This window comes from Nycticebus coucang, chromosome 8 (genome assembly GCF_027406575.1).
Source record: "Nycticebus coucang isolate mNycCou1 chromosome 8, mNycCou1.pri, whole genome shotgun sequence".
Taxonomy (NCBI): Eukaryota; Metazoa; Chordata; class Mammalia; order Primates; family Lorisidae; genus Nycticebus; species Nycticebus coucang.
The window spans coordinates 69,394,450-69,416,773 of record NC_069787.1 but is presented as its reverse complement, the minus strand read 5'-3'; the positions used below and the strand labels follow the sequence as shown (position 1 = coordinate 69,416,773).

The following is a 22,324-nucleotide window of genomic DNA, read 5'->3' as shown; positions in this document are numbered from 1 at the left end:
ATAGTGATGGTGTCTTTACCCTCTGTAAGGCTCCAGAAGCCCCAGTGTGAGAAGGGAAGGGGCCCAGGAGGCCTCAGGCATCCCCTTATACAGGTGAGGAAACTGAGGCCCACATGGGTAGTATGGACTGAATACCTACAACCCTAATCCCTGATCCGATGGTATTGGAGGTAGGAAGGGAGGGCTTTGGGGAGGTGAGGTCATTGTGATATAGCCCCCATGGTGCGATTAGCACTGTGTGAGGTGATGAGGGGACTGGAGTGCCTGCCTCTGCCTGGTGAGGATGTAGCAAGGACGCAGCTGTCTGAGCTGGGGAGAGCCCTCACCAAGAACCCCACTGTGCTGGCTCCCTGGTCTTGGACTTCCTGCTTCCAGCACTGTGGGGAACAAGTGTTTTTTTGAGCTGCCGTGTCTCTGTTACAGCAGCTCAAACTAAGAAAACAGAAAGGGATTTTCCTAAGACCACAGATGGAGGTAGTGCAAGGTCTTTGTCACTTCTGGGCCCCCTTCAGTGGTTTAGCCTGGAGAACCCTGATGGCCTTTCTGGATCCCCACCCCCCCCACCCCCAGGGCTGTCCTGTGGAAGGAGACAAATGCCTATGAAGTTCCAGGGACAGGGCAGGTCGAGCAGCAGGGAGGAAGCAGGGAGGAAGACGGTCACTCCCCAGCCACATGACCTTGCTGATGTGCTGTGGCCAGGCTTGCACTGGAAAAGGCTGCCTCGGGGAGAGTAAGCCACCCACCAGCAGGGCGTGTGATCAGGTCTGGCTTGCCTCTCTCCTAAGGTCATGGAGAGGGGCTTCCTACAGTGGGTAGAGGGTAGGAAGCTTCTGTCCAACTCCAGGGGTTTGCTAAGCTTTTGCCAATGGAGCTGAGATTCAGCAGGGTTGTGGTGTGTGCAGGAGGCAGCCAGGAGTGAGGCTGGGGAAACAGGGGACACAGGCCTCCTCTGGAGACCTTCAAAGCCTCTTCACCCTCCTCCTTCCCTCCCTCCCCCCGACCCCCTCACTGAGAGCACAGAAGGGCACTTACCAGGATGTCCAGGCAGGCGGCCTTCAGCAGGGTGATTTGGTCTGCAATGGTCAAGCCGGTGAAGCCTGGCAGACGTTTAGCAAACTCCACGATTTTAATAATGCACTTGGTGGCCAGTTCACTGAATTTGTCCCAAAGGCCCAGGTCCAGTCGGACTCGATGGTCAGCACTAGAATTCTGTGAGGGAGAGAAAACGCCATCAGGTGTAGTTTGGGGGAAGCCCCCCCCAGGGGAGGAGTCAACATGTTTTCTATCAATAGGCTGACACTTCAGCCTTGACAGGGGAGCTACTTGGTGGAGTGGCTGAGTTTTTCACCAGGATTCATCTTTTTAAAATGCTCAAAATCGTATGCCTGTGCCCTGGATAATTGAGTAACAGATGAGGGGGAGTTTCTCAGCTAATAATAAAGAAGGAATGAGAGAACGAGGAGTCACCATTATATACTGAATTACTGGCTCTGGGCATTGACCATCAGTGGTTGCTAATGTCTTATACTTGATCTCAGCCAAAAGCCCAAGTAGTAACAAGGTTGCTCATATCTTCAAACAGGCAACCTGTCATGCTGGTGTCCTGATGGAAAAACGCACCACCAGCTATGAAATAGTCTGGCCAAAAATCAAACTTGAATTTGACTGGGCCTCTAGATTTCACTGCAGGAAATACAGGAACATAGTAAACTACACCACAGGGATGCAATTGTCAACATCCAGATTGCCAGAAATCCTATAAAACCAATGAACTGGTTTCTTCAACAAATACATTGCAAGGAAGAGAAAGACATGGAGAGAGAAATCCAAAGATTAAAAGCAGCTCAACCCGAATGCTCATTAACTGATGAAAGGATAAATAAATAGTGATCCCGACTACACAATGAAAATGCTAGGTAGCAAACCAGTGATACACACTCCAAGAGGCTAAACCTTAAACCTCTGCTAAATGAAAGAAGGCAGAGATAAAAGCCTGCACACAAAATGATTCTATCTATATAACATTCTGGAAAAGGCAAAACTATAGGGACCAGGTCTGTGGTCTACCAGGGGCAGGGACGGGGAGGGGATTGACCACAAGGTGCATGAGGGGACTCTTTGGAGTGATGGAAATGTTCTACACCTTGACAGGAGTCACATTACATGACTGAATACTTTCATCACACTCATCAAACTATACCTTTAAAAAAGGGAAATGATGTAAATTATCTTTCAATAATCTTGATTGTAAACAGGTGATTAGGGGATTTATCAATCAATTGCAAGTTATAAACCGTACCTGAATTGTGATTCAAGCAAATAAACTGTAAAAAGATTGTGACATACATATATGAGAAAACTAGAAATTTGAGATATTAAGGTGTTGGCGATATTAACTTTATATTAGGACAATAATGATGACATTACTTTTTTGCTTTTGTTTGCAGAGGTTTTTATCATTTAGAACACATGTTGAGATATTTACAGATAAGATGATACAGATAAAATACCATCCAGACCTGGCATTTGGTCCTCTGATGAATGTGAAGAGCTCAGGACAGGTATCCTGCTTCTCAAACTGATCTCTTTAGTTTGCCACCTAGTTAAATTCAGTCTGCAGAAGTCAAACTAGCTCTCGCTGGTAACACGGGCAAGGAAAGCCTGGAGGCTAAGTTTGCACGAGATGCCCCAGAAGCCTTAAGCACAGTAGTAGCCAGTGCTGGCTGCCTTCCGCGACATTCCTTGCAGATAGCAGAGGCATGCATCCTCCAGATTTATTTTATTCCTTCCTCAAGGACCTTGGTGGAATACAGTGCACTCGGGGGAACATAAGATCAAGATGTGTGGCCATTCGGGCTGTAATTAAATTTAATAGGCAGTTTATCCTGTCCGTAGGAAGATGACACTGAAAAGCGGGGAAGAGAGGCAAGCTTACGGTAGGAAATCATTTTACAGTAGAGTATCCATCTGGAAAAAAAGACATTGCCCCGACCCAGCAAGTGTGAACGAAATCTTCATCAACATCGGATGAGGTTACTTTATCATGTGCAGGGGCTGAGAGAGAGGAGCCTGTCACACCTTCTATTAAAAATAATGCACAGCCGTCTTAACGGCATGTAAATCTAACTCACTATTATGCAAACTGAAGGGAAGAGGCAGTTAATAAAACACAAAATAACCTGGTGTTTTATTATACTGGTTGCTGAATTCATAGGCACAAGGCTTAAAATGGCTTATGTATTATCTTCCAGCTGCGCAAATGGAGAGCCCTGGCCTGTTTGGGTTGGTGATGAAGGCGCGTGGCTCTCAGCAGCATTGCTGAGTGTACAGGGAGGAAAACCAGGGAGGAGGGGGACAGGGAAGGCCAGGGAGAAAATGGGGTGGTGAGGCACGCTGGTGAGGAAGACAGCTGGCACGGAAGGGGAAGGGGCTCTCCTCTGTCCCTGCCAGGTTGGAGCTAGGGCTGGCTCCTGCAGAGGGATGCTGGGCCCTGTGCAGGAAGGAGAGTACCCAGGGCCTTCCCCGGCCCCTTAAGCAGCAGAAAAGTCCAACCCCACTAGGAAATCCAACTCAGTGGCAACTTTTGCCACACAAATGGACCTTTTTCTTCTGCTGGTTCGTTCTCTGCTGCAACCTCCCCGCCGCCCCGATTTTCTAGGGAAAATGTAGACGGAGGCTGACAGGCACCGAGGGAAGAGGGTGTGCCGCTTTTCTGAGCGGCATTACTTTCAGAACAAGACCCATAAACTAAGGTGGAATCACCAGTGTCTTTACAATCCCATTTGTGGCAGCTGCTGGGTGCAGTGGTTGCAGTGGTTTACTCAGGGCTGCTTGCTAGTTTTGTTTGTTTTCTAGCTAAGGAGGACATGTACCTTTTTAACAAAAGAATAAAGAATAAAGAATCGTTCCGTGGCGATGTTGGGCATGTGCACGGAGGCGACCTCCTCCTGCTCCAGGCCTGAAGTCTTTAGGCCATCCCGAGAGCCTGATGTCCTTGCAGGTTCCATCTGCAGACTGCTCCGGCCATCCACATCCCATTCCCTTGGGTCACACGCAACCACTGCTTATCTGGGGCTTGCATCATGCCGGCGGGATCTGCTCTATGTTTTCACAATTATTGCCTTGCTTTACTGCTCACAACCCCCCAGGAGGGAGGTACTGTTAAGGTCAAGTGGCTGAGGAGGAGGCGAGAGCAAGAGGAGCAAGTTCATTTGTGCAAGAGCCCCCGGGGCAGGCAGAGGGAACTGGATTCATCTGGGCAACTGTGCTGAGGCGTCCAGGCTGTCCTCTCCCACATCATGTCACCCGTCTCACTCTGGGTTCCTCACGTACTCAACTTCTAGTTAGAACCTCCTGACTCCTAAAGCCTGTGATTGCCTCTGTGATGTCCCTCCCGGCTGGAAACTCAGCTTCCAGGAGATGGCTACAAGATCCCCAGCACTGCTATGAAGAGAATGTTATGCTGCAGGGTCAGCAGCTCTCTGTGGTCAACAGACACGTATCCAGGCACTATGACCACCTGGGCTCCAGATGGTACCCGCTGGGGCATGTTCACACTTGCTGGGTTGGCGCAATGTCTTTTTCTCCAGATGCATACTCTACTGTAAAATAATTTCCCACCATAAGCTTATGGTGACCTTAGAAATAGGGTCTTTACAGAGGTAATCAGGTAAAATTAGGGTGGGCCCCAATCCAATGTGACTGGAGACTGAGGACTGGTGTGGTGCAGCTGCAAGCCAGACAGTGCCAGTGGCTGCTCATAGGTGGCAAGGAAGAACCCTCTCCTGGGGCAGTCCGACAGAGAGCATGTCCTGCTCACACTGATCATGGACTTTTGGCTCCCAGAGCCATAGAAACAAAATTCAGGTGTCTCAATCCACCTGGTCTGCATTACTTTGCTCCTTCAGCTCTGGGAAACTAACCCTGTAGGTGTGCAGGAAATGTGTTGCAAAATGAAAGACTGGCTCAGGTGATACTAAAAGGGCAGGCGTGCTTGCTGGCAAGAAACTGAGGCTGGCCAAGATAAGGGCTGGTTCAAGGTGAGCCAGGTGTGAGGTGACGTGGTGGTGACTGGAATACAGGTCCCGTGACTATCCCCTGAGCCTCCAGCCCATCTGCTGCGTCTCTCCTAGGAGGCTGACCTGCCTGAGTTTCAGGTTCTGAGTCTTTGGCTGATAACATGTTAGTTTTTTCATTTGTTTTTGTTTTTGAGATGGAGCCTTTCCTCTGTTGCTAAGGCTAGAGTGTCGTGGCCTCACCCTAGCTCCCAGCAACCTCAAACTCCTGGGCTCAAGTGAGTCCCCTGCCTCAGTCTCCCGAGTAGCTGGGACTACAGCTGTTTGCCATGACACCCAGCTAATTTTTCTATTTTATTTTTTGGTAGAGATGGGTGTCACTCTTGCTCAGGCTGGTCTCGAACTCCTGAGCTCAAGTACTCTACTTGCCTCAGCCTCCCAGAGTGCTTGGATTATAGGCGTGAGCAACTACACCCAGACTATATTAAAGAGAAAGCCACGTCTGCCAAGGGCTATGACTTCTTACAATAGCCTTCCTTTTCTAAATTTCATCTCCTAGAAAGTTGTTTAGTGGTTTAATAATTCTCTTTGTGGTCATTTTTCTGACTACATTAAGAGTTCCTTAAATCTTCATAGTTCATATTCATGAGCCCCTCAGAGGACACCTCATGTCCCACCAAGCACGTGGATGAACAGCCTGCACAAGGCAGCCCACAGCCGGGCAGGGCTGCCCAGCCTGGAATCTGTCTCACTGTCACACCCACACTCTACTTTTCCCAAACTGGAACATGTGACTAAAAACAGTGACAAGCCATTCATAACAGGATGAAGGGCAGAAGACCCTTTTCCATGCCAGGAATGGTGTAAGGGGTTCTGATACATTTTTGTCATTGAAACCTCTAGGTATGGGGCAGGTACATTAAAATTTTGATATGAGGACAATTAATGACAATTAAGGTTATGGGGAGGGGAGAAAAAGCAGAAAGAGGGACGGAGGGAGGGGGGTGGGGCCTTGGTGTGTGTCACACTTTATGGGGGCAAGACATGATTGCAAGAGGGACTTTGCCTAACAATTGCAATCAGTGTAACCTGGCTTATTGTACCCTCAATGAATCCCCAACAATCAAAAAAAAAAAAAAAAGATTCTCCCTATACAGATGAAAGTTCAAATGAGGATGCAAGTTTCCAAAAATACAGAACTCCTAAGTAGCACGGGTAAGATTTGAATCTTGGTTTATGAGGCCCTAAAGCCCAAATAACACAGTCACTAGGGTTTGATCTAGGGGAGCAGAGTAAACATCCTCTGAGCTGGGACGGCTCCTTGGGTTCACTCCTGGGTCTGTTTGGGAGAGCTCATCTATAAATAGTTCTTCTCTCGCCTTCACCTGCCTTCATGCTTCCACCTTTCAACACGGAATCCATCTCCCCTTTTGTTGGAGGGAGGGCCATTGGTTAGAAACCCTCCCGAGAGTACTGTCTCTGAAGCTGGGAGGTGAGTGCCCTGGCCAGGCCTGAAGTAGCAGGAGGTGGGCCTAAGTGCCTCCTCCATCCATTCCTGCCGTCCCCTGGGACCTGACCATTTGTCCCACATCTATCCTAATTAGGGAAGAAAAAGGAACTACTCTTTCAAAGATCTGTGGGTGGGCAACTGGCTGCCTTTTTCATTCCTTTCTGCCCACTTATTCCAAAGGCATCTGACAGGGACTCCACTCTGGTGACGATGACAGGAAGTTTCTTGCAGTGGAAGCGAGTGCCTGTCTAAAAAAAGCTCTCTTTAAAAACTGTCGACTTGGAACTAAGAGCTTGCAGAGAATGTATTATGGCTGCTGTTATTTATTTATACCTCCACCCACTTCCAGAAAGGATTTGAAGTGGCTCACAATAACAACATGGCTAGATCTGTGTGGCGATAGTAGAAATTTAAGAGACAAGCCCTTGACCCAGTGAAGGGGCATGTGTGTCTCAAAGGAGCTCAGCTGCTCAGTAGGTAGGAGCCGGCCTCTGGAGATGACCTTGTATTTTTATTTCCCCTGCTTGATTGAAAGAGGGGCAAAAAAGTCCCCACAAAGTGTTTAGAACGACGTGCCCTGTGCAGAAACAATGGTGTCTTGCTTTCAAAGCCCACTGGAAGCCCCTGGGTCTCAGGCCAGAAGCCGGCTCTAAGGCTAGCATTTCAATGCAAGTAACTTCTGCGTGAGGAGGTTCTAGGAAGCTCTGGAGGGGAAAGGACGGAAGGAAGGTGGCCGGTAGGGGTCACCACTACTGGCAATTGGCCCTTGGTCTTGCTGGGAAACTCTGGGAGGTTGTTTAGAGAGCCCCTCAGAGTTGTCCTGCCCATGGAAGAGGAAGGCGAGGTGTTCAGCCACCGCTCCCACCCCAGCCTCCATATGCATCTGGCAGTGGTGGGAGTGTCAGTGCCTCACATGTGAGCCATCCTGGAACCAGGTCACCCCAGCGTGCATGTTCTAGGAGGAGGCAAATGTTCTACGCTGTGATTGTCCTTCCTTTTTCCAGGTTAGAGTGGGGTCAGGGGTGACTCGGGGGGTCTAACTAGGCCATGCTCTGGGGATGGATAGTAGCTGGCGATCCCAGGTACTACTGGCTCAAAAGTGTCCTCTTCCAGGAAGACCTCCCCACTCTGATCTCTTTTATTCTGTATTTTCTAGAGCTAAAAGTTTTATTTATTCCTGGATAACAGCTACCTCCTCCGCACTAGATGCCCCCGGTGGCTCCGTTTCCATTCTGCCTTGTGGATAACCCTCCTGAAGTATTCTGTATACAATGTAGTGGTTAAAAGAATGGTCTGGAGTCAGACTGTTCGGATTCAAGTCTCACCTCTACTACTTGTGGGCTATGAGACAAGGCGAAAGTTATTTAGCCCTTTTATGCCTCAGTTTACTCATCTATAATGGCCTCATATCGAGTCCTCATAAAGATTAACGTATGTAGAGTATTTGGCATGGTCTCTGTTTCATTGTACATGCTCAAAAAACATGAGCATTGATAATATGATAACAATGATAAAAAACTTGTGATCTCAAACTGTCAATTTCTCTCCATTATTTACAGACTCCTCAGTAAGTATGCAAGACTCCGCCGGGCTTTTCCAGTGCCCGCTTCCCACAGTCCTGACAGTGGGCAGCATCTGTTTGCTCTCATCTTCTCCCATGTATATTCCCTCAGCCTAAGTTGATGTCCCAGTTTCTTAGGTCAGGGCTCACTCATGTTGTTCCTGAGCCCAACACAGAGCCTGGAACAGGGCTGGTAATCAGTAAGTATTTCTGAAAAGGATAAATGACATGCTTCTTGGCACTGGTTTAGAATTGTTTCACTTTTCCGTATTGTCTGAAGCCCCGGCATGGGCCAGAGGCAGGTGTGTGGTAGATGGTACTTCTGTTACAGTGCTGCTGAGGAGATATTTCCAGGTCACAGCACAGAAACTTTTCACGAATTGTTTAATTTCATCCTTTCAACCATTTTACATTATGCCCATTTACAGATAGGAAAAATGAGGTTGGGAAAAGTTAAGTAACTTGTTCACGTTCACAGGGCTGATGATACCTGGGGAAGATTTGAACCATGCTCAATGTGGCTCCAGGCCCCTGCTCTGGATGCCTGGTGTCACCTTGCACAGCCTCTGCTGTCCTTCGAAGCTTAAAGGGAAAGCTCCCCTATGATGTCCTGCCTTGTCTTGCTCTGGGTCCCTGCTCAAGCTCAGTCGGGCTGGCCCAGGGAGCCCAGCCTCTGCCCTGGCCTGCATGCTGGAATCTCTCCTCCCTGATACCAAGGGCTCGGTGGGCCTCAGAAGATCATCCTGAGTCTTGCTCCTCAAAGTACGGTTCATTTGCTCTCCAGACTGGTGTCTGCAGACCTGAGCACTGGAAGGTGGTCATAGCACCCCATCCCCCAGGCCATGTCTGCTGCAGAGCCCACGATTATCAGAAATCTTCCGGGCACCCCAGGCTCTTGCTGGGATGGGGACACACTGCTCAGGGACCTCCTCTGCTTCCAGGGGGGGCAAAGTCTCTGCTTCTGCCAGGAGACTTGCCCGTCTCATGCAGGTACCAGGCCTTCAGAAGCCAGTGCTACCCAAACCTGCAGCCTCCTGCTCACCTGAGGAGCTTCTGGGTGTGTACCCACACTGGTTTCCATAGGCCACCCCCAGGGACTGCCCCTGGCTGTCATTCCCCCCAGCATCCTAAGGATGATACCATGTGCTCCTCAAGAATTGCTTCAAACCCCTGCTGCTGGCCACTCTTTTATCTCTCTAGCCTTACCATTTCATCTTTTCAGTCTTGGGATCTTTCATGCTATTCTTTTTCTGGCACATGAGTTGCCCAATCAGCAAACAATATGATACTTTTTTTTTTTTTTTGTAGAGACAGAGTTTCACTTTATTGCCCTCGGTAGAGTGCCGTGGCCTCACACAGCTCACAGCAACCTCCAACTCCTAGGCTTAGGTGATTCTCCTGCCTCAGCCTCCGGAGCAGCTGGGACTACAGGCGCCCGCCACAACGCCCGGCTACTTTTTTGTTGCAGTTTGGCCAGGGCTGGGATTAAACCCGCCACCCTCGGTATATGGGGCCGGAGCCCTGCTCACTGAGCCACAGGCGCCGCCCTATACTTGTTTTTTTTAAAAAAGTATGTTTACTAGCGTCTTAGGGAAACAACCTAAGCTATTTAAAGACACCAGAACAACATTCTCATTATACTAATTAATTCATTCATCCATCAAGTATCTATCAGGGGTCTATTATGTGCCACAAACTAGGAAAATACGTTAGTGAACACGGTTCATGAGAAATCCACTTTGAAAAATTAAAGCACTGCACGACGTCCACTGACGCAATCTCGACCGGGCCACATAGATGCGGCCTACCTTTTCATCTCACTTTCTCTTTTCTTCCCTTTCTTTTTCGACCTAACCTTAGTGAAAGGAGAAACCTGGAGCAGAGGGGGAGCACTCACCCTGCGGGGGCAGGTAAGGCCTGCCCTGAACTTTTCCAGGCCCTGTTAGGGGTTTTATACATGTCCTCTTAGACCTTGGCTCAAGGGATGGCCCTGATAATCTTGGCTGGATTTTACAACTGGTGTTTTCAAAAGACTGACCCTTTGGTCCCTCTGGGTCTCCTCTGCACAGGTCTATCATGACCCATGCAATACTTCACCAGTTCATTCGACTCTGTCACCAGAGCAAAATCCCCAAGAGCAACACAAACAGTGCATCGTGCCAGGGTCTCTACATGGCGTGGCACGTAGAGGGGGCTCAGTCAGTGCTTCCCGTGAACGTGTGGGCATCTGACTCAATTGAGGAAACACTCATCCCACTCCGTGTCTGCCAAAGGCTTCTCCACAGAGGGAAGTGCTCACCCATCTCCGCCATAACACAGGGCCAGGGCCAAGTTGGGGTGGACTTCCCTGCTAGGCCCTGGGCAAAGTCCGTGGGTATGTGTGTCTGTCTGTGCATGAGGGCCCGTGCCCACCAGACTCCAACAGCCCAGGGCAGGAGCTTCTCTTACCGTGGTGTATTTGCCCAGCTGGCAGAGAGAGGGGAAAGTTTCCTGGTGAGCTTTTCGGATCTTCTCCGTGAGATCGTCCAGCTCAGCTGTCATTTCATAGCTTTCTGTGCATTCTTGCTTTGAAGGCTCCTTCTTTTTCTTGTTCCTGTCATTCCTGACAGCTGGAACCAAGAGAAAAGCAAATCAGGGGTCACTAAATGCTGGGCCTGCACTGCTTAGTCAGTGAGGTTCCATCTCCCAACGCAGTCTTGGAGTCATTTGACATTTGGAACACAAATGGCGGGAAAAGATGGTATAAACGCATCTCCTCAGAAAAGGGATTTGGCCGCCAGGCGGGGCCTGGGCAGAGAGCTAGGCTCATCTGTGTGTGCCCACGTCAGGCAGTTCTTACGAAAGCTTAGGCTCCCCCAGGAGGCTAACAGTCTTGGCGTTTTGCAAGAGAACTTTCTATGTGGACTGATTCCTTGAAGAGGGAAGGATTTTTCCAAGATCCTTTTCCAGAGGGGATACCTTAAGAAACAGTGCAAGGGAATTCCTTTCACCTGAGAGTCAGGTCCCTAAACAAAGCCTCTGTTGCTTCATAATTAGTATTTCCTAGCTAAGCACTTTGGTTTCTTTGCTTTTCAGTTCTCTGAATTAACTGATAATTGTGAAGAAACTCATCTTAGAGGGGTTAGGATTATGTTTTGTGTCCCTTCACGGTTTTCTGCTTCCTAAACTTCCTGAATGAACCATGCAGTCTTTTGTAATTTAAAACTGTTATAGTATGAAACCCTCAGTGTGGAAAAACACCCATTCACTTGTCGGCTCCACACCTCATCCGGCCCCTGGGCCCCTGGGCTGGTGTGTGCCCTTGGCCTCTGGACACTCCTATCAAGCGCGGATGGGCACAGAGTAGGGCCCAGGACTCGGTGTGGTAGAAGCCCGTGCTCCCACCCACAGCACCGGCCTCTTGGGTGACTTCAAATCCACGTGTAACTCAAAGCTCTAGCCCCTGGCTAGGATCTCCTGGGGAAGGAAACTGAAACCCAGGGAGGCCAACAGGTGAAACCAGACCACACCAACCCCTCTGGGGAGTCCAGGTTCCCTGGGGACCTGGGGGTGCCAGGCTGGATGCTGCCTGGCCGTGCATGCCACCACCGTGACCTGGGAATCCGTCCTGCAAGATGACCCAGGGCATAATATGATCTGCCCTCAGAGGATTTGGCCTGAGCAGCCTCCCCAAGAGCACACCGGTGATTTGAGAACTGGCAGTGCTCTGGGGCTTCGTTATGATAATCCCCACGTTTGGGTTAGGAGCTGAGGGCAGAGTAAAATAATAGCAGGGGGAGAAGAGACTGAGGTGAAAGGAGAGGGGAAAAAAGAAGAAAAAGGGCAAAGGGTGAAAGATACTGCAAAATCATAGCGTCCGCATAACCAGTCAGACCCGACCAGGAAGAGGGCGGCTGGGCAGAAAAGCAAAGACACAATTTTTTAAAAAAGTTTTGTCTTGAACATGATATTGGGAGCTTTGTCTACAGCACCTCACTTAATCCCTTTAACAAGTAGGCAATTTTAAACTCTTTTTACAGATGAAGAGACGAAGTCTCAGAGTAGCTAAGGAACATTGTCAGGTTTATGCGGCTGACAAGTACTCTCCTCATTTGGACTCACTTATTCCTAAGGAAGTGGACAAATGGGAGAAGAACACCTCTGTGGGTGGTTTCCTTCCCCCGGGACTCTGCAATGCTGCTGCTCCTTGGTCAGAACATTTCCAGATCTTTTCCAGAGCAGATGGGCCCATCAAGGCCTCTGAGACCAGAAGCCTCCCAGAAGGAGCAGGATGCAGAGTGAGAAGGTGTGGTGGTTTAAAGCTTGTAGAATACGAGGAATGTGGTCTGCAAAGGGGATGTGGACGGTGAGGAGGGGGCTGTACGTGGCAGCAGAGACGCCTGGGGGCTTGCTGTGAGGGGGGAGCTGGGCTGGTGAGGGCTGAAGGTTTGTGTGTGAGTGGCAAGGTCTCAAGGGGACAGACTCCCACCTTCCTTTGCCTCTTCCTTAGCTAATGCAAACTCAAATCAAAGCAGCAAGAGTCCTTGCAAAACATAAAACATGGCCCAGCAGTTCTTCCCAAGAAAACCGAAAATATATGCCCATGCAAAACTTGGACCTGAAGGCTCACAGCAGCATTATTCCTAACAGCCAGGAGGTGGAAATGACCCAAATCTCCATCAGTTGATGGATGGATAAACAAAATGGGATATAGCCTTACACAGAATATTATTTATCATAGAAAGGACTGAAGTATTGATATATGTTACCACATGGATGAACCTTTAAGACACAGCGGAAGATGCTGGTCACAAAAGGCTACACGTTGTATGATTCTATTTATATGGTGGGTCCAGAACAAGCCAAGCCATAGACAGTAAGTTGATGAGTGGTTACCAAAGGCTTGGGCAGAGGGAAGATAGGAAGTGAGTGCCAACAGGGACAAGGTTTCTTTTTTAGGAGATAAAAATATTTTACACTTAGATAGTGGTGAAGCTTGTACAACTTTGTGAATGTACTATAAACCACTGAACTGTATACCTTAAAATGATGAGTGTTATTTTATGTGAATTATATATCTCCAAACACCACCACCACCAAAAAGCCCAGAGCCCTGAGGGAGGACACAAGTGCCTAAACATCAGTGACACTGGAGTATTACTTATTGTGATAGTGAAGGTGTTAGTTACAATCATTGTACAAGTGTCGGAGCCCTCTATTCACAGTTGTTCATTCAGTCCTCACCATGACCTGGTAGGGTGGGTATCATTATTACATCCATTTTGCAGATAAGAAATGGAGGTACAGGGAAGTGATAACTTGCCCAAGGCCCTGCATCCTCTGAGTGATGTAATAAGGGTCCAGACTCAGGAAATCTGTCTGCAGAGTCCCCTCTTAGTCATGGTGCTGTGCTCGTTGGTCACATGCACAACAATCCCTGAGCAGTGATTGTTGTGACGGATGCTCTGGGGAGCTCTGTGTACATGTTACCAGGTGTGTGTGTGGGTCCTGCTGGTCCCGACCAGAAAGCTAGGGCTGGGAATGGGTGGTATGGATGGTGGGCAGGGAGCCCATGACCATCCTCTCTGGGAACTTGGGCTGTGCCACTGATGCTAAGCCCCAAGGGCTGCCTGGGATATCAATGGCAGCCCCTTCTCTCACTTCGATTGCAACTGGTTGGTACATATACCCCTATGTCTGGGAGGGACCTGGGGGTTTGACAAGCTGCTTCAGGCGTGGTTCACCCCTGGGAAGGCATGGAGAGGCAAGGACAGGGCACACGCTGTCACGCCCGCATGAAAGCCTGCTCCACACAGCCCTCCCATCCCAGTCTACAAATGCCTAGAAGGCAAGGGCCATATTTTATTTCTCTCTGTGTCTCCAGGGCTTGATCCAGCACCTGGCCCACAGTGGTGGCCCAAAAACTGTTTTACAAATAACAAGGTAAAAATGTGGCATTCTGAGCACTGTTAAGGCCTATGTGTGGCAACAGAGTTCACTTGAGCCTCTTTCTTCCAGTAAGTAAAGGTCCCATTATCACCGGCACCTGCTGGTGAGTTGCTAACTGCTCTCCCCCCTACTGCAGCAGCCAGAAGGTTGATGAACAGGTGGGGCAGCCAGAGGGTCACAGGTGTGATTTTTGCACCTGCTGGAGCCCGGCCGATGTCTGCAGGGCGCTTCTTAGATGGAAGGTGCTCCATAAAATATCAAGTGTTCTCCTTGTGAGGGGCTAAGTGCTACAAATCAGATTTGGTGGCATAAAAGTAACATATTTATGATCCACTATCATATTGCAAATGAAATGAATGTAATAAAAGTGTCACTTATACAAATACCTCTGATGTACGGATCTCAACCTATGAATATGAAAACAGACACCCAAGCACTTTTATTTGAATGTCTAATCATGGAAATAAATGAAGTCATGGTCATTTTAATGTGTGCCCTTGTGCATGTATCTGGAATATTGATCTCCATGCACACAGTAAAAATTAAATGCAGGAAACACGCAAAAGATGTGGATTTCACTGGGATTCAAAAAAAAAAAAAAAGATGAAAACAACGCTTCACCAAAAATTCCTTCACACTGGGGGGGGGGGGAGGAAAATACAACTGATAACATTTTTGTCCATGAAATTCTTTATATTCAGTTTAGCAAAGGAAGCATAACAGTCTATTTATTTTTGCTTGAAAAAAAAAAAAAAGTCTGGAATTTGTTCATTTTGACTCTTTAGCCCCTGCTAACTGCCAGCATAATGAGTCACAGTTGTGATTAGAGCTATCTGGTTGTCATGAGTGGGCAAGGGCCTGTAACTAACCTACTGAATTACTTTATTTTAGTTTAACAATTATTTTCTAAACTAATTTTGCATGTGAACCACCACAGATCTGAAGGCAGGTAGATTGACTATTGTTAAGAGACATACTTTTCGCAAAATTTAAGGATTTGGGGTTGGTGCTCAAACAGGCCCCGGTGTAAAGCTGGGATAAGTAATACCAAATCAAGATCTCTTTGAAGGTGGGGACTCTGTCTCTTTCCTAAAACAGTGCCTGCCAAGTCAGTGCTCATTGAAAACTGGACAAATACTGGACACAGAGAAAGAAGGTTAGAGAACAAGGCTGCAGCTAAATATTCTTGCCACTAATGAGACACGTGCCTTTTAGACCTGGTAAAGGTAGGGAACCCAAGAGTGTCAGAATGAATAAAGTCCTTTCATTTCCTGAGACCTTGATTTCAGAATTTGTGCAGTGGAGGTCAAAATAGAATCTTCAAAGAACTGTTCCAAACCCACAACATGGCAGCGTCCGTGCCAGGACTTCAAAAGGCTGCTCCATAACGCCGAGAGGTATAAGGGATGGCCTGGCGTCTGCTGGGCCAGCAGTCAAGCTCGGGAGCATACTTAGAATTTTTACGATGAATATTCACTTCTTGGGGGGGAATATTCACATCTGAACATAGCATTCTGAGAGTTTAACAAGGATCTTCCAGCCTAACTCAGCTTATTGAAGCTATTCAAAAACATTATAGAAAAATCTCCAAAACATCAGATGTACAGACGCCAAACACTTCTAGTTAAAGTGGTATGTCACGCTAATGAAACTTCAAAAAGATTTTAAACACGTTTTCTTTCTCCGGTTAGTTTAGACATGGGAATGTTACCTCTTCTTGAGTGGACAGCGTTCTAAATGCGTTCTTCCCCCTCTGTACAGGCTGGCAGGGGCCTAGACAGAACCTGCTGTGGCTGCAACTTGTTTTTGGACAGTGATGGGCATCCTTACAAGACAAGAGATTTGGAGTTTAGAGGCTCTGTTTTAAGTGAAAAAGTCTTTTCTTTGGACATAGCTTAGACTCAACCCCAGAGATGAGGACAAAGAAAACATTTTGGCGTGATGTATAAAACAGGAGTTTGACAGTGAGGAGAAGAGAAACTGCACGCACTTCTGAGGTCCTTCCCTGCGTCACCTGCGGGCTCCTTTGTAAGTTCCCTCTGGCAGCAATGGGCTACCGTCAAGGAAGACTTTGCCTAAATTCTGACCACGGGAGGCCCACGTGTCTTTGGCATCATGCTTGTGACAGAGTTATCCAACATGAATGAGAGCTGAGAAGAAGGCCTTTACTGATGGCATAAAACCGAATGTCAAAAAATGGAAATTTAAGTCATTGAGTCTGGCCATCATCTGCCTTTTCATCAGGAGTAAAGGCACACCCTGAAGGTGCAACCAACTCACCATGTTCTTAAAAACCTCTGATCTGGAAAAGAAGAGTTTAGTATCCGCTTCCATCCTCAATTTTCATAGGCAAGAAATTCTTTGCTATACCAAGCTCACTTCTGTTGAAGCCCAACCTGTTCTTGTGTATCTAAAATACTGTTTAGTGGGTCTTTTAACTTTTTTGCAAAAAGGCAGGCAGGATCAGGTTCAGAAATCAATAGTTTTGATGACTATTGGTCACAAAAAAATAGGAGTCACATGTATCGATGGCAAAAAAGTTGAGTAGAGACATGCGCATCCTTTAAGTATTTCTTTCATGGAGTTGGCTTACACTGTCTTTCAAAAATAGTTCCCATGGCCAGGTGCAGTGGCTCACACCTGTTATCTTAGCATTCTAGGAGGCTGAGGCAGGAGGATTGCTTGAAATCAGGAGTTTGAGACCAGCCTGAGCAAGAGCCAGACCCTGTCTCTACTAAAAATGGAAAAATGTAGTAAGGTGTTGTGGTGGGTGCTTGTAATTCCAGCCACTTAGGAGGCTGAGGCAGCAGGATTGAGGAGTTTGAGGTTGCTGTGAGCTAGGCTCATGCGACAACACTCTAACTCAGGCAACAGAGTGATACCCTGCCTCAAAACCAAAACCAAACCAAAACAGTATCTGCAAGAGGGCAGGAAGGCAAAAAGAAATTTCACAGCAACAGACTGTTCCAGGTAAACTTGTTTTTTGGTCTGTGTCGTACATATTCTTCATAATAAATTACGGGCTTTCAAATATTAAACAACAATCTCTATCATGACAAATTGTGATGACAATTATATGTTTATTATACATATAAATTATAATAACATCCCTACTGTCCTCTAAACTCAATCAATGTTTAGCAAAGGAAGTGAAGTTTTCCTTGATATTCTTTTTCTTTTATTTGTTTAAAATTTTTTTTTATTTTTTTTGAGACAGAGTCTCACTTTGTCACCCTTGGTGGAGTGCTGTGGCGTTACAACTCACAGCAACCTCAAACTCTTGGGCCCAAGTGATTCTCTTGCCTCAGCGTCCCAAGTAGCTGGGACTAAAGGCACCTGCCACAATGCCTAATTTTTTTTTTTTTTTTTCAGAGGCAGGGTCTTGCTCTTGCTCAGGCTGGTCTCAAATCTGTGAGCTCAGGCAATCCACCTGCCTCGGCCTCCCAGAGTGCTGGGGTTACAGGTGTGAACCACCACGCCTGGCCATCCTTGCTATTCTTATCATACTTTTCCTCTTCAAGTCGATTTTAAAATAGAAATGAGATTTTTCTCAGCTTAGGAAAAGTTCTGAGAAACAGAAGTTCTGAGAAACCATGAGGAGGAGAGACCAGTTGTTGTGGGCATGAGCATTCTAGATCAGGGTGGAGCCAGCCTATTCTTGGACCTGGGAAAGAGCTCATGCAAGATTAGCAGAGTTGCCTACCCAATCTGCAGCTAACCACAGACTCATGAGAGAGTCCAGTGAACCCAGAAGTACGACCTGGCTGTTCCATGGTCTTAGGAGCAATAACAAATACTTACTGTTTCAAGCCACTGAGCTTCGGGGTAGTATGTTACACACCAAGGGCTAACCCATACAGGCTATGTAAAGAGTAGTTTGACACAGCAGTAGCACAAGCCCACGTACCTTTTGGTTCATGGGCTACTTGAAAAAATGGTCACTTTTATTCAGCAGTTAAGGCAAGAAAGGAAATAACGTGTCATTCCTGCAACTCAAAGTTCCAGAGCCCATCTACATCTGTTACAGCACACAGCAATGATGGAACTGTTTTCCAAAGATCTGAAATAATAGGACAGGAACTTTGAGCAAATGAGAAGGACATTGGGGTAAAATTCCAAAGCCTGCATATTAATTAAGAATGGAAAGTCAGGATAGCCTCCTAATATCTCTGAGCTTTAGTTCCCTCATCTAAAAAGTGAGGAGATTAAATTTTTGTCTATTACACACAGGATTCTCACGTATATTTAGATATATAAATTGTCTCCATGCAGTGTAGCATGTGGAAATCCTATACCAATTTGTTTATTCACCAAACGCTTCTTGGGTCTGTAGCTACTGAAGATCCTGAGTCAGACAAGGCAGGTGTTCCCCTCAATGGATGAAATGCACATGCTATGTAATATAGAACATAAGGGTTTAATGTACATGCATGCCTTGAAATAAGAACTGGTAAGGTACAGTAGAGGGAGAAAAGGTGGAGAGAAAGAGGGAAGGAAGATAAGAAAGAAAGGAAGAAATGAAGGAGGGAAGAAGGAAATTTTATGCAAGACCAATGTTCCAGCCTGCTGCCATACAACTGGGGACTAAGAGGATGACAGAGTTTAAGAACTGGCAGTCCTTAAACTTTCAGCGAGTTCATCTCTTATGTCAGGACTTTCCATCTGAACTTGGCCTAGTAAATTGATATGATCATATTCACTTTCTGGTGATTCAAATTTTTCAGATATTGCTTGACATACTTGCTGAATTTCTGCCTGAGCCACCTAAGCTATCTGAGACAGATAGACAAATGGCTTCCAATTTTATCAGTTTTTGCCAAATATCCTATTTCGGATATCAATATAGAGAAGATTCTATATATTGTCAAATAAAGTTTAGAAACTCAGATCACTAAAGAAATGGTCTACATGTGGTACATGGATGTTTATATTATGCATTTAGTTTAAATGAAAACTTTCAGGGCATTTCAAATGTTTTATACCAGTCTATATACCCCAAATGATTCTCATTGAAGTCCTGAAATACTAAGGTTTCTAAGGGTCTTCAGAGTCTCCAAGTAAAAATCATGTTCAGCATAGTTTTTGTTATAAATGTATTCTATTAATTTTAATTTTTAGAGAATTGGAAGTCCATGTATGAGGTTTATGCTAGCCCAGTATGGGATACAATTAGTCAATTAACTATAACCTCCTTTTTTAATGATTATAGCTCTGAAATTACTTCTAATTTGGGGATTTTTTTTTTCATCCATCCATTTGTCCATCCAGTGATTTGTCTATTTATACAGTCCTTCCATCCATTCATTCCTTTACCCGTCCCTCTCTCCTCCCATCTATCCATTTGTTCATTCGTGTAGCTGTACACCCATCTGTCCCACTTTTCTACTCATTGATTTGTCTATCCACCTATCCATCCTTCTGTCCATCCATCCATGCTTTCATCCACTCATCTGTCCATCTTCTTGTCCATCCAACTATTTTTCAAATTGTATATAAAACCAGCAAATTGTACCCCATGACTGCATTAATGTACACAGCTATGATTTAATAAAAAATATTGTATGCATTTAAGTTATATCACTTGATGTTTATATATGTATACATAATAAACTCTTCACCACACAAAAAATAAATGTATCCATTTTCTGTCTAATCACTCATCAATTATCTACTTATTTATTCTTCTGTTCAAATAGTTATTAAATACTTAACCTGTGTCTTGCGCTATGACAGATGTTAAAAATATAGTGAAACTCCATGGAAATCATGCAGGTGGGAGGGTGGTGGAGGGGATGGGTAAAATCACACCTCACAGGTACAGTGTACACTATGCCCACTATGTGGGTGAGGGGCACACTTATCACTTTGACTACTCAAGCTGTACAAAAGCAATTCATGCAGCCAAAACATTTGTAACATGCTGAAATTAAAAGAAAAATAAAAAACAAGAATGAGAAAGTATCATTTCAAGAGATTTACATTCTAGTAAAAGACATGGTCATCTCAAGAAATAACTACCATCTACATGTGAAACTTAGTAAATGTAGAATATAAATATCTTAACACACTAACTAAGAAAATGCCAGGAAGGCTATGTTAACCAGTGTGATGAAAATGCGTTAAACGGTCTATAAAACAAGCGTATGGTGCCCCACGATTGCATTAATGTACACAGCCATGATTTAATAAAAAAAAAAAAAAGAAATAACTACCATGCCTTGAGCTAGATGCCAAAAGGAGATATTCATTCATTGATTTAAGGATTAGGAATACAAAAATCTAAGGAGCAGGTTGTGAGATGGTACTTTGGCCAAGAGATGAGACTGATGGTTCCAGGGGTCCTCAAACTGCGGCCCGCGGGCCACATGAGGCAGTGTAATTATATTCTCGTTTTGTTTTTTTTACTCTAAAGTAAGATATGTGCAGTGTGCATAGGAATTTGCTCATAGTTTTTTTTTTTTTTAAACTATAGTCCCACCCTCCAACAGTCTGAGGGACAGTGAATTGGCCCCATTTAAAAAGTTTGAGGACGCCCGTGAGAGAACAATATGTGTACAGGTGTAAGGGTTGGAAAGAACAGTGCCACAGGATGGGATTCAGCTGTGGGATGGCCTTTAAATGATGGAGCCTCATTGGGGGAGGTGGAAAGGGGAAGGAGGAAAATTCTGAATGGACAAAATACTGGGAAATACTTCCAAGAATGATGGCATGATGTCTGAAGAAGAGTAGGGAAGCTGCTGTGAGTACAAGGAGCCTGGAGACAGGGACAGGTGGGGAGAAAAGATCAGACTGATGTAATGGGAACAGTCTGAATGTGTGGATACGGGCAATGACTTAGAGTTAATGGTAAGGTTTAAACCCTGGTACTGGGCTATTAATGGCACCATGACAGAGAAGAAAATTGGGGGTAGCTGGTGGAAAGTAGGAAATCTGTTTTTTGGCAAGGAAATGATGAATTTGGTTTGAGGGGAGGTGAACCAGGAATCCGGGTGGCAAATTCAAGGATTTGTTTGAGAGATGGTCCTGTGGACTTGGCAAGAGGAGTGCTCTGGAGTTTGATTACTTAGTAGTCAGCCTTAGGGATGAGTGCTGAAGGTGTGAGAGGACACGGGCAATCTCAGGCTAGAGAGAGGACAGGGGACAGTGGGCGGCCAGGAACTGGTCTTGGGAGTGGCCAGTAGTTGGTGGGAAAGGGAAAAGGACACTGATGGAAGTAGCTGAATAGCGGGCAGGAACTAGAATAGCAAAAACTACAGGAACCGTTGATGAAAAGAATGTGAAGCGGCAGCAGCAGCCTGGCCAAGTGACCAACAGTAGCCGCCAGTCGGAAAGAATGAAGGAGAAAAATTCATTAGTTTTGGCAATGGAGAAAGGGATGACTTTCAAGAGAATAGTTATAGCAGACCTATGAGGATGGAAGTCAGACTTTGGGTCAGGAGGAAGGTTAAAAGGAGGCCAGATTAAGTCCTCCAAAAATCAATCTAGGAAATAAAGTTGGGTCCAAGCACGGGAACAAGCATTTTTCTGTGATAAAACCTGCAAGAGAGGTCAGTGAAACCACCCATATTTACAAACATGAAAAGGCTATGAATTTCCCATCTGAAATTGCTCATATGTAGAGCAATTTCTGGAGTAATGACATCTTGGAAGATGCATCCACTTATACACTGTCTATGTAGGTATCCAGAGCAAGGGGAGGGTTTGGCTAACCAAAGGCTGCAAGATGGGAGGGCTTTCTAGGCAGAAGACTGCAAGTTTGCAGGCCTAGAGGAAGCAATAGGGCAGCTTCGAAGCTTCACAAGGAGTAGAGTGTAGCTTGCAGTTCAGGGTTGAGGCTGGACCACAGCTCGTGTGATTCTTGTGAACCTGGATGGAGACTGGACTACAAGTTCATCTGGGCTGTTGGTGGTAGAGAAACTATCAGAGTTGTCTTTTAGAAGGGTCTCTCTGTCCATGGTAAAGAAATGGTTAGGGATAGAGACTTTACCATGGTGGTGCCAGAAGCTGTAGGTGAGAAAAGAGGGATGTCTGAGCCAGGACAGGGTGTGGAGAAGGGCCAGGAGGAGGGGTGCAGGGTGTCAGGCAGTTGGAAGGGTCAAGGGTGACAAGAGTGAGAGCAAAGGAGGAGCGGGATGTATGGGGTTCCAGGCATCCTTGTGACAGCCACCTGGATGTACGCCACGTGCAGTTGGCTCTCTGGGTCCCAAGCTAGGAGAGGTGACTGGATGGAGACAGAGCCTTGGGAAACATCCACTGGTGACTGAAATGAAAGCTGTGGGAAGTGATGACAAACTCCTTAGTCCATCTGGG

At 46.3% G+C, this 22,324-nt stretch overlaps 1 protein-coding gene across 2 annotated transcripts in view; it reads right to left on the bottom strand.

Moving 5' to 3' along the window:
• The window catches only part of RARB (retinoic acid receptor beta), a 426,501-nt gene that overhangs the window by 17,190 nt on the left and 386,987 nt on the right, over window positions 1–22,324 (bottom strand). For both annotated transcript variants that reach the window (XM_053600780.1, XM_053600781.1), the window contains exons 4-5: window positions 10,535–10,695; window positions 1,033–1,209 (exon numbers count right to left, since the gene is read on the bottom strand). In XM_053600780.1, the coding sequence (XP_053456755.1) occupies window positions 1,033–1,209; window positions 10,535–10,695 (338 nt within the window). The remainder of the gene's footprint in view (window positions 1–1,032; window positions 1,210–10,534; window positions 10,696–22,324) is intronic.